Source organism: Panicum virgatum, chromosome 3N (assembly GCF_016808335.1).
Source record: "Panicum virgatum strain AP13 chromosome 3N, P.virgatum_v5, whole genome shotgun sequence".
Classification (NCBI taxonomy): domain Eukaryota; kingdom Viridiplantae; phylum Streptophyta; class Magnoliopsida; order Poales; family Poaceae; genus Panicum; species Panicum virgatum.
In genome coordinates, this window is record NC_053147.1 from 48683420 (window position 1) to 48694848 (window position 11429).

The following is an 11429-nucleotide window of genomic DNA, read 5'->3' on the forward strand; positions in this document are numbered from 1 at the left end:
CAGCCGCGCCGAAAAACCCCTGGCGGAGAAGGAGGCAGACGATGCCAACGAGGGGAGTTTAATGTGGCTGAGGTTAGCCCAAAACTCCCCGCCGACGCCGGTGCCTGCTCCTGGGTATCTTCCTCAAAGGCTGGAAGACGGGCCATGATCTCCTTCCGTTGGCCACGGCATCTTCCAGGGGCACCAATCTAAACCGCCCGCCTCCGAAGGGAGGCACGGAGACCCATCCTGGCTGCAAGACCACCCAGCCTGATAAGAGAGGAACCCTTCACCGTCCCCCGCTGCCACGGCGCACAGCATTGAGCTGTGCAGCCTTCCAGCCATAGCTGGAAGATGAGGCAGTGGATCTTCGGCTCCGCATCGACGACGCATGAACTGCCCACCCGAGATCTCGAGGGAGCGGCAACCGCAGGAAGGACGCAGAGCAGAAGGGTGACCCCCGCGGCAGGGAAGGTCCACACCACCACCAAGTCTCCAAGCCAGAGCCGAGAGGAGGCCAAGGAGGCCACCAGAAGCTGGGAGCCCCCTCGCCTATTGGCAAGGGAGCAGGCAGACCAGTGGCCTAGCTTGCCTAACTCCAGTAGCAAGCCCTCGAAGTCCTCGGCGTCGGGCAGCGGTCGACGGCACGAACTCGCCGACGAGTTCATGATCCGTCTACTTGTGTGGAACTATGTATCCGCATTACCCCTATTTATAGGAAAACGTGGACACTTGCGGCCCCAGTGGTCAGAGGGCCGGCCAACGAGGCACACCAAAAGCCCTGACCTAATTGAACCACCTCTTAAATGCCGACGGAATGGTGCCAGCACGCTCAACAACCGCCGTGCCACTCGGGGCACGATCACTGCACGACCCACCAATGGGAGGCAACCCCGAGCGGGGGAAAACGAGGCGTCCGCGGTGCAGTGATAAGACGCGATGACCGGCCTCGAGAGTCCATGACCCGTCAGCCGGCTATAAGATGGGCTTGACCCCGTCACGCCACCATTGGCGCACGCCGAAAGCTGGGGGCACGGGTAGCTGGATGGGACGCCCCGGTCAGGGGTCATCAAAGCCAAGACCAGCGGCTCCGCGATTACTTCGAAATCGCAGAACCGCTCGAGGGCCTCTGACGGGGGAACAAACCTAGGACCCCTAACGAGCCCGACTTACATAGAGCAAGGCCCAGCAAACTCAATGGGCCTAGGATGGGACGGCCTGCTAACCCGCGCGGGGAGCAGCCTTCGCCGCTAAGCCAACGGGTCCGGGAGCCCGACCTCCTGGGACATGTGGCGGCCCCCCGACCTATCTCCTCAGGTCAGAGCCATGCCGGTGACCCGAAGCGTGCGCTCCAAGGGCGCCGCGCCTCCTAACAGGCGTGCCGGCCAAGACAGGATCCGTGGAAGCCCCAAGGCACCAGCCCTCCTTATCTTGCGGCAAGGGCCAAGCCAGTAGGACTCCCTGACAAGGGAACAATGCCGCTCACGTGGGCCCCTTGACACAACAGGAGGGGCGTCCGCAGACGCTGCCTCCCCTCGCCGTAATGATGGCTGCTTCTGTACACTGCCTCATTATGCTAGCGACCGTGACCGGACGCCCCCGGCCAGGCCTCGGTAAGACCCCCCCCTCACCAGGCGTGCCATCCGATGACAGAGCTATGTAAGATAGCCTCACGGGTAAGGAACACATGCTCCGGCGGACAAGACCGGAGGAGACCCCCGAGCGACCGCCCGAGTGGTCGCGCCGCCCCGACTGAGCCAAGATGGGACAGCGCCGGGGGAACACGCCGCTCAAGGAGATCGCTAGGATCATTCCTTGCACCAGAAGATCACCAAGATCAAGCTCATCCACTGCCGACCGACCGAGTGGGCCCTGACGACTGACAAGGATGAATTGCACCCCAACAATGCCAAGACATAGTGCTAGATATCTGTAAATGGGGGCCTCACCTTGGACTATAAAAGGGAAGGCCCCCCACGTAGGAAAGTGGAACTCTCACGGGTTCGACAGTGCTAGACCAACTTGTAAGCTCCCCACTGAATTTTGAGCACCCGGGCTCGAGAGCAATAGAGCAAGAACACCACCCCCCATACTGGACGTAGGGCATTTCAGGCCCGAACCAGTCTAAATCCTCGAGTCTTTGTGTGCTGGACCATATCCGATCAAGCACACAACAAACAAGCAATCGAGTAGTTTTGTAGTCGCCCATTTCCCGTAGCGACACCTCTGATTCATATATCAACAGGACAGAAAATTAAAATTATACATCGGTAACATATATTTTTTACAGATCTAAGAGCTATTACAAGCAAATCAGTTTGCCAAAAGTTCTTTATGATCTCCTCAGCAATTGGCTCCGCTTCTTCACGATACCGAAGGAAATATGCATTTGGGCATTCAGAAGCAATTCCTAAAGCTATAGGAGCTATGTCGTGCCTAGGCCAATAAGATTTTACAATCCCAAGTAAGTGAGCAATATAATTCTTGGTGGTGGCAGAAAGGTAGTCGAGGATCTTCTTGGGAGCTTCTTCCAAGCGTTCAACCAAGGATTTACTACTCGACGTTCCTTCTTCATGAGGATCCACCATATCTACAATTACTTGAGCTGCAGCTACTAGTCGCTCATGCTCACTTGATTGACCTATACAATGAGAAGGACTTCAGCAACAATGAAAACAACCCCTAAAAGCTACCAGGTGCGATTCAAGTACTTACAGGCTTGGGCAGATTGTAGTTGTTCTTGGAGCTTTGTCTTCTCCTCTTCCAAGCTTTTGATCTGCTGTTTGAGAAGATAAGTCTCTCGCGTATGCTTTCGGTTGACTGCATAAAGCTCATTCCGCATAGCAAGAGCTTCATCAACTTGCTTGGCAATCTGCGCATCTTTTTCAGCAAGGAGTTTTTGGTTATCCAAAGTCTTGTACAGAGCACTCGACTTCAGAAATGACCGATTGGCAACATCCTACAAGAAGAGATGACACATCAATTGTCAAACTACTCGATATTAAGAAGCATTCGGAGGAAGAATGCTTACCTGTGTAAACTTGAAACTCCACTTCATGCAGTCCTGGAGTTTCCTCATGTGCTCAGGAGTGAGAAGCGGATCATCAAAAAGATCCTTACCCAGTTCCTCTTGAACAGAAGGTGGGAGAGATAGGAATGGTATTATTCGAGTACCGGAACTACCCGACCCTCCAGCCTCACCAGTAGCAGCAGCAAAGAGTACTTAGTTAGCTCAAGAGCTTGATTAGGCAAAGAAAACTCAGAAAGGGGGTGAAGGAACTCGAGTTCAGGGGGATTCTCATTTACTCGAGTTTGTGGTGCGCTGAACGACGACGGGAGCTCTGGAATTTATAGGCGCGCAACAAGGCCAGGACAGCCGGCCTGGGGTGTGCCGGGCGGCACCTTGGGCGGCCATCCTTGCTCGACTTCGAAGCCTAGTTGATAGTCCTGCTGTGCATCGTGCTCTGGTGGGTGACGACTAAATTGATATGAGCCTAGGAGTCTATCCCGAATACTACTCGGGTGGTTTCCTTCTATACCAACTATTTGCATGATGCATGGTACGAAACATGCCCCATCCCATATATGGTACTGATCCGCGCCACATCAGGTATCCTGTGGCCCTAGGTCTAACAGCACCGCCTTTGCATGGACTGGTAGGTGGGTCCCTATCATGGTCCTTGGTGATTCTCGCCAAGATAGGTCAGTTTTGTCCCATTTGTGTTGGATCCGTGTGCTTCGCTCTGATTTGTCGGAGCTGTGTTTCTTAGTCTTTGAGTGTGTTTTGAGCTCACTTTCCGCCGAATGCAGGTGTGGTCTTCTGCAAATAGTGATTCACCAAAACTTGTTGAAATGGTTAGAGATAAACTCCGACGTCTAGTTTGGTGCTGTTGTTTCACTGTCCTCTACAGGAGTTGATGGTCGGATTTGGCATTTAAGGACCGTCAACATAAAGTATCTTGTAAATATAAAAGGTTTTATTATTTTCTTTCACAACAAGTCTGTCAGGTCGTGTCAAACTAGGAGTCTTAGCATCAGGTTATAAATAGTAGAACATAGGACTTCGTAAAGGAATAATCACATCAAATCAATTCATCGTCTTTTTCGACATCACACCAAACCCTAGGAGTAGGAGTAGAGTAGAACTCGACATATTCTTCGGTGAGCAGGGCTGCATCAGTTAGATCCGACCTCCAGTTTGCTCGTAAGTATCATCATTATCAGAATTGCTAAACTTTAATTACTGGCGCATCACTGTAGTTTCATTTAGTTTTCTACGAGTTATCGATTTCTTTTACCTGCTCGTAAGACTGTCTTTGTTAGATCCAATCTTTTATGAGCTGTAATTAGATTGCACAATTTATCTCACGTTGATGAGCAATCTATCAGCTACTGCCTAACACTTTCCTGCAGGATCCTGAAAGCCGATGGACCTAGTGATCCTCATTCTTTATTATTCAATGATTAAATCATGTACCTTGTCAATCTTATCTCTCGATTCGTGTAGTTTGGTCTCTTTACCATGGACTGTCTCGATTAGATCCAATGTTCAAGTGGCACAATCAAATTAGGCTTATTGGTTCGATTTGATCTGCTATGGTTCGAGTTATCAAACGGCTATTTTAGCCGATCATGGGTATGAATCTGCAATAAGTTTTATCATAATTAGATTCATCGGCAAGTTGGATTTAATTTATTGCCCTGGCTGTTAGCACTGTCTCGGTTAGGTCCGATCCGACTAATGGTGATGGTAAACTGAGTTTGATAAGTTAGATGTGTTTCTTTGTGGTTGAACTTGCTCTTAGTTCTAGCTGTCATGGGAATTGGCTCTATAGCTGATGATCTTGCTAGCATATCGGACTACATGGCTGATATCAACTTTATGGAACATTCGGAACACTAGCCTATATGTTCCCTATTAATTACTGATTAAATCAATTACAGGTCAAATTAGCAGGACCTGGAGATAAGCAGAACTTCCAGGCCTTAGTAGCCTATATGTTCCCAATTAATTACTGCTTAATTCAATTACAAGTCAAATTAGCAGGACTTGGAGAAGCAGAGCTTCCGGGCCTTAGTGTGTCGTGCTCCACAAGATTCATCACGCTGAATTTTGCGGCAACAGCTACTTAATGACATGTATGCTCATACTAATTTTTAATGATTTAAGAAATTAATGGGAGTTGACAATGTACGGGCGTCCACGTAATGTACTCCTTTCGGGAAAAACAAATCAACCATACATATATTGATGAAGTATTTGCTCGGAGAATTGGGATGACCACTATCAAATTCTAACTGAGGGGGACTGACCTATATGTGTTTGGCTGAGCCATAATAGGATGGGTACGGTTGAACCGCCAACTGATTGACGATGGAGAGATGTGACTACCTAAGTAAAAATATGAAATATTTCGCCATCAGACGAAATAAAGAAATGATGTTGGAGGTATTAAATCCATAGACGCGCGGAATGGTCCTAGTTACTGTAGCAGATCTGACCTGTATCGAGCGATATGATATGCCTAGCAGCCTCGGAGTAAAAATTTCGTGATGCACCTATCCAACGAATTTTTTAGTCAAATGATTGTTTTAAGGTGGGTTCTCGGCTATCAATGTTACACCCGCGCAGTGCCTGCATATTTTTTGGACATCACCAACTTGTCAAACAAATGACTGTTTAATTGTCGTTTCTTGCAGATTGAATTCGTTGCTACTCTCGGACTAACAGCCTAAACTAGTTTATCAAAACACACTTGCGTTTGAGAGATGTGCCTAGCTAGGATTGAATGTGACACTTGCGTTGTCTGGACTTCTCCAATTTACCAAATCAATCGACTTCCGCTTACAAATTGATCAATTCGTTGTTACTTCTACATTCCCACTTGCAAATTGATGAACTCGTTATTACTCATATATAACAACCTAGCAGCCGCAAGTAAAAACCAATAAACACATGCACCGCACTCATCGATCATCTCTCCTTTCGCATTAGCGCATTAGCAACAGCAGGAATGGCATGCTCCTCAGCGGCCCCCAAGTTTCTGGTGCGCAGGCGACCGGCGGTGCTGGTGGCGCCGGCGGCCCCAACGCCTCGTGAGCTGAAGCGGCTCTCGGATTTCGATGAGCAGGTCGGTCTGAGGTTCCAAATCTCCAACCTCCATTTCTACCGGAGGGACGAGTCCATGGGCGGCAAGGACCCCGCGTGGGTTATACGGGAGGCGCTCGCCAACGCCCTTGTGCACTACTACCCATTCGCTGGACGGCTTCGAGAGCACGATGGATGCAGGCTCGCTGTCGACTGCACCGGTGAGGGGGTTTTGTTTGTCAAGGCCGACGCTGAAGTTGGCCTTGAGCACTTTGACAATCCCCTACTGCCGCCCTTCCCGTGCCGTGAGGAGCTCATCTTTGACGTCCCTGGCTCTTCTGCCATCCTCAACACTCCCCTCTTGCTCTTCCAGGTAACCTCGGAAGTCTTCACTTCAACACTAGTGAACCTATCTTTAATTGGTAGGGATAAGCAATAGAATGTGTGAAATTCATAATTCTGACATGGCAAGTAGTGACAGCATCTAATAATTTTAGTGGAAATCTGGCCATTCTATGTGTCTGGTGTGCAGGTGACGCGACTCGCCTGTGGAGGATTCATCCTTGGGGTCCGGCTGAACCACACCATGGCTGACGCACAGGGGCTGACACAGTTCTTGGGCGCCGTGGCAGAGCTTGCGCGGGGTGCGCACGCTCCATCCGTGCTGCCGGTGTGGAAACGGGAGCTGCTGGAGGGGCGCAACCAGCAACAGCCAGCTCTGGTGCACGACAAGTTGGGCGAGGTGTCGGGCAGTGACACTGACACCAAGCCCAGTAGTATCATGCTTCCGGTAGATAACTCGGCGCTTAGGATCCGCTACTTCTTCTTCGGGCCCCGAGAGATCGCTGCTATCTGAGCTCAGCTCCCACTGCACCTTCAGAAGCGGGCCACAAAGTTCGACACCATCTCGAGCTGGATTTGGAAGTTTCGCAATGTGGCCCTAGCCCCAGACCCCGACGGGGTGATGGTGCCGATGGTGGTCGTCAACGCACGCGGCCGTAACACCGCCGGGGTCGGCATCCCCATCGGCTACTACGGAAACGCATTCTTGTGCCCGGTCGCCATATCAACTGCCGGGGAGCTCAGCACGAACCCCCTGAGCTACGCCATTGAGCTGGTCAAGAAGGCGAAAAACCAGGTGGACATGGAGTACATGCGATCAACGGCCGACCTCATCGTGCTGCGCAGGGGGCAAAGTACGCGCATCATCGCGGGCATGTATTCTCTGGCGGACGCAAGAAGGGCAAGGTTTCAGGACCTCGACTTCGGATGGGGCAAGCCGGTGTATGTTGGTCCGGCAGAAGCCTTTGCCGCCCCATCCGTGCCCTAGCTGGTGAGCTTCCTCTTACCCTACAAGAACACCAACGGAGAGGATGGCATCGTCGTACCGATGTGCCTGCCTGGCCCTGCTATGGATAGGTTGGTGGAAGAGATGAGCAAGCTGCTGCACCAACCTCACGTATTCCCTGTCAAGAGGTCAGCGCTATGAATAATTCACCCTGTGGTGACTATGACCAAAATGAAACTTCATAGCAGCATGAGAATTGGGTCAAGTGGTATATGCTATTGTATGTTTGTCTCAAGGGGTTATATTATTTATCCGGTATACTGCAAGTTATTAATAATATAATGCAGTGCTAATCGGTTTACTTGCACGCATGTTTTCACTCATCATCATATCTGGACCCGGTAATGATGGATTATCATCAAGTCCGATTCAAAGAAAGACACTTTCAATTGAAGTCCTTCAGCAACATGATTTCTGCGCCCTCTGTAACCAGGAATCTAAAACCATTTCGCACCTTTTGGTCGGCTGCTCCTTTTCCAGGCTAATCTAGTACCGTGTTCTCCTGCGAGGTCGGTGGCTTGCGGTCTCTCGCCAAAGCCCAAACTCCATCTTCGGCAGACTGGTGGAATGACAGTCACAAAACCTTTGGAAAGGCTGACCGGCGTTGTTTCGATACGCTGGTGATCTTAACATCCTGGATCATTTGGAAAGAACATAATCAGTGAACTTTTGATCATGTCAACGGCACGGTTGAGGACATTATTAGTTTGCTCTCCGATGAGGCCACTGCTTGGGTTCAGGCAAGCTACTGTACTCTAGAGTCTTTCCTGCTAAATTGTGGGGTACCGTTCCGTCTCCCTATGGGTCGCGAAAGCCTTATCGTATAATTTTTCTTTTCACTGTATCTCCGGGAATTGCGGTCCCCGTAGTTCCTACTTATACTCTCTTCTCCTCTTAATGAAATATGTTCCCAGGCACGTTTGCTAAAAGAAAATCCATTATTCAATCCAAATCCAAAAATCTAGGTAATTTCCAAACCAAATGCTTTGAATCCATGACAAGGATAACCCAACAATCACCTTATTTTTTATGAGATCACAGTAATAAAGAACAGAGCTTTGATCCGACACATTTGTCCTAACTGCTATTGGCCTGGGACCAAAGGGCATTTGTCCCAAGTCCAACGGTTAGCCGTGCGGGTTGGGAGGCCAGGGATTTTTGGTCCCGGTTGGAGACACCAACCGGGATCAAATGGGACTTTTTTTTTGCGCCTCCAACTAGGACAAAAATTCATAGACGGAATAGTCTTAGCTACTATAGTAGATCTGACCTTTCTCGAGCGATATGATATGCCTAGCTAGCAGACTCGGAGTACCGATCTGACTGTTTTTTTTTTCTTTTTCTTTTTTGAAGATTGAATTCGTTGCTACTCTCCCTTCCATTTGCGTTAACAGACTAACAGCCTAAATTAATTCAGCAAGCAAACACACTTGCTTTTGAAAGATGTGCCTAGCTAGGATTGAATGCGACGCTTGCGTTTTCTGGACTTCTCCAAATTATCAAATCAATCGACTTCCACTTGCAAATTGATCAATTCGTTAATTATTACTCCTACGTTCCCACTTGCAAATTGATGAATTCGTTATTGCTCTTATATAACAGCCTAGCAGCCACAAGTAAAAAACCAATAAACACATACGCACCACAATCATGCATCGATCATCCCTCCTTTCGCACTATTAGCGCATTAGCAACAGCAGGAATGGCATGCTCCTCAGCGGCGCCCAAATTCGCGGTGCGCAGGCAACCGGCAGTGCTGGTGGCGCCGGCGGCCCCAACGCCTCGTGAGCTGAAGCGGCTCTCAGATTTTGATGAGCAGGATGGTGTGAGGGTCCAAGTCCCCAACCTCTATTTCTACCGGAGGAACAAGTCCATGGGCAGCAAGGACCCCGTGCGGGTTATACAGGAGGCTCTCGCCAAAGCCCTTGTGCCCTACTACCCGTTTGCTGGACGGCTCCGAGAGCAAGATGGATGCAGGCTCGCCGTCGACTGCACAGGTGAGGGGGTTTTGTTTGTTGAGGCCGACGCTGAAGTTGGCCTTGAGCATTTTGACGATCCCCTACTGCCGCCCTTCCCGTGCCTTGAGGAGCTCATCTTTGACGTCCCCGGCTCTTCCGCCATCCTCAACACTCCCCTTCTGCTCTTCCAGGTAACCTCTGCATGCTCCTCTTTCCTTCAACACTAGTGAACCTATCATTAAATTGGTAGGGTTAAGCAAAACGAATAGAATTTGTGAAATTCATAATTCAGCCCTGGCGAGTAGAGACAGCATGTAACTTTAGTGGAAATCTGTCCGTTATATGTCTGGTGTGCAGGTGACGCGACTCACCTGTGGAGGATTCATCCTTGCGGTCCGGCTGAACCACACCATGGCTGACGCACAGGGGCTGATGCAGTTCTTGGGCGCCGTGGCAGAGCTTGCGCGGGGTGCGCAGGCTCCGTCCGTGCTGCCGGTGTGGAAACGGGAGCTGTTGGAGGGGCTCAACCAGCAACAGCCGGCGCTGGTGCACGGCAAGTTGCACGAGGTGTCGGGCAGTAACACTAGCACCAAGGCCAGCAGTATCATGATTCCGTCAGATACCGCGGCGCTGCGGCTCCGCTCCTTCTTCTTCGGGGCCCGAGAGATTGCTGCTATTCAAGCCCAGCTCCCGCCGCACCTCCAGAAGCGTGCCACAAACTTCGACACAATCGCGGGCTGGATTTGGAAGTTCCGCACGATGGCGCTGTCCCCGGACCCCGACGAGGTGATGGTGCTGGCGGTGGTCGTCAATGCACGTGGCCGCAACACCACCGCAGTCGGCATTCCCATCGGCTACTACGGAAACGCGTTCTTGGTCCCGGTCGCCATGTCAACAGCTAGGGAGCTATGCACAAACCCCCTGAGCTACGCCGTTGAGCTGGTGAAGAAGGCGAAAAACCAGGTGGACATGGAGTACATGCGGTTAACGGCCAACCTCATCGTACTTCGTAGGGGGCAAAGTCCGCGCATCGCCGCGGGCATGTATTCTCTGTCGGACACAACAAGGGCCAGGTTTGAGGACCTCGACTTCGGATGGGGCAAGCCGGTGTATGGTGGTCCGGCAGAAGCTGTCGGCGTCCCGTCCATTCCCTGGGTGGGGAGCTTCCTCTTAGCCTCCAAGAACGCCGACGGCGAGGACGGCATGGTCGTACCGATGTACCTGCCTGGCCCTGCTATGGATAGGTTGGTGGAAGAGATGAACAAGGTGCTGGGCCTGTCAGCCGATGTGACCCTGCACCAGCCTCACGTATCCCTGTCAAGAGGTCAGCGCTATGAATAATTCACCATGTGTTGAGTGCTGACTATGGCCAAAATGAAACTTCATTATTGCATAGTAGCATGAGAATAGTAGTATTGCACTATAGCCTCACGTATCCCTGTCAATAAGTCAGCGCTATGGATAATTCACCGTGAGAATAGTACTATATTGCACCAGCCTCACGTATATATGCTATTGCATAATTCCTTCAACACTAGTGGTATGCTATTGTATGTTTGCGTGAGGGGTTCTATTTATCCTATCTACTGCATGTTATCAATAAAATAATACACTGCTCATCAGGATACGATAGTTCTCCTACCTCAACGCCCGTGTCGCTCCTCCGCGGGATGGTTCGGGCGAATCCCCACGTCAGCGCCGCCACCCTTCCGTGCCGCTCCTCCCCCCTCACTATCGTCTGAGCAGCCGTCGGAAGCCCACACGGCTGCAAGGAAGGCGGCGGCAAGGCTCCTGTTGACGACCAAAATTGGCAGTAACCTGAACAGACTGGTTTGGCCGGTGTGTCCAGGCGGTCTGACCGGTCTAGGCGTCTGTAGACGGTCTGGCATGACCAACCGGTCTGACCGGTAGGTCCGACCGGTCTGACCGATCTAGGAGGAGTCCGAGTACAATTAGAGTTCTTAATAGATTTAGATCTGTAAACAGGATTTCTTGCGGGGTAAGTCTTCCCCACCCTATAAATATAAAGGGTCACGGCCGATTGAAGGAACAACCC

The 11429-nt window shown here is 50.8% G+C and overlaps 2 protein-coding genes and 1 pseudogene across 2 annotated transcripts; 2 read left to right on the forward strand and 1 right to left on the reverse strand.

The window, feature by feature from the left end:
* Positions 1–2172: 2172 nt before the first annotated feature.
* On the reverse strand, positions 2173–3501 carry LOC120663324. The gene is made up of 3 exons (XM_039942134.1): positions 3011–3501; positions 2695–2938; positions 2173–2620 (listed from the first exon to the last, which is right to left on the reverse strand). The coding sequence occupies exons 1-3, from the start codon at positions 3056–3058 to the stop codon at positions 2211–2213; spliced, it is 702 nt and encodes a 233-aa protein (XP_039798068.1). The 5' UTR covers positions 3059–3501; the 3' UTR covers positions 2173–2210.
* Positions 3502–5993: 2492 nt separating this feature from the next.
* LOC120667847 lies at positions 5994–7556 on the forward strand (annotated as a pseudogene).
* A 1507-nt stretch (positions 7557–9063) lies between these two features.
* Positions 9064–10950, forward strand: LOC120666063 (benzyl alcohol O-benzoyltransferase-like). The gene is made up of 2 exons (XM_039945854.1): positions 9064–9564; positions 9731–10950. Exons 1-2 carry the CDS (start codon positions 9118–9120, stop codon positions 10712–10714), a joined length of 1431 nt encoding a protein of 476 aa, XP_039801788.1. The 5' UTR covers positions 9064–9117; the 3' UTR covers positions 10715–10950.
* The last annotated feature ends 479 nt before the right edge of the window (positions 10951–11429 follow it).

Coding starts and splice junctions, on each gene's coding strand:
- LOC120663324 (XM_039942134.1), bottom strand. CDS start 3,058: ATGAGGAAACTCCAGGACTGCATGAAGTGGAGTTTCAAGTTTACACAG. Junction 2,939..3,010: donor GGAGTTTCAAGTTTACACAG/GTAAGCATTCTT, acceptor CTCTTCTTGTAG/GATGTTGCCAATCGGTCATT. Junction 2,621..2,694: donor ACTACAATCTGCCCAAGCCT/GTAAGTACTTGA, acceptor CTCATTGTATAG/GTCAATCAAGTGAGCATGAG.
- LOC120666063 (XM_039945854.1), top strand. CDS start 9,118: ATGGCATGCTCCTCAGCGGCGCCCAAATTCGCGGTGCGCAGGCAACCG. Junction 9,565..9,730: donor CTCCCCTTCTGCTCTTCCAG/GTAACCTCTGCA, acceptor TCTGGTGTGCAG/GTGACGCGACTCACCTGTGG.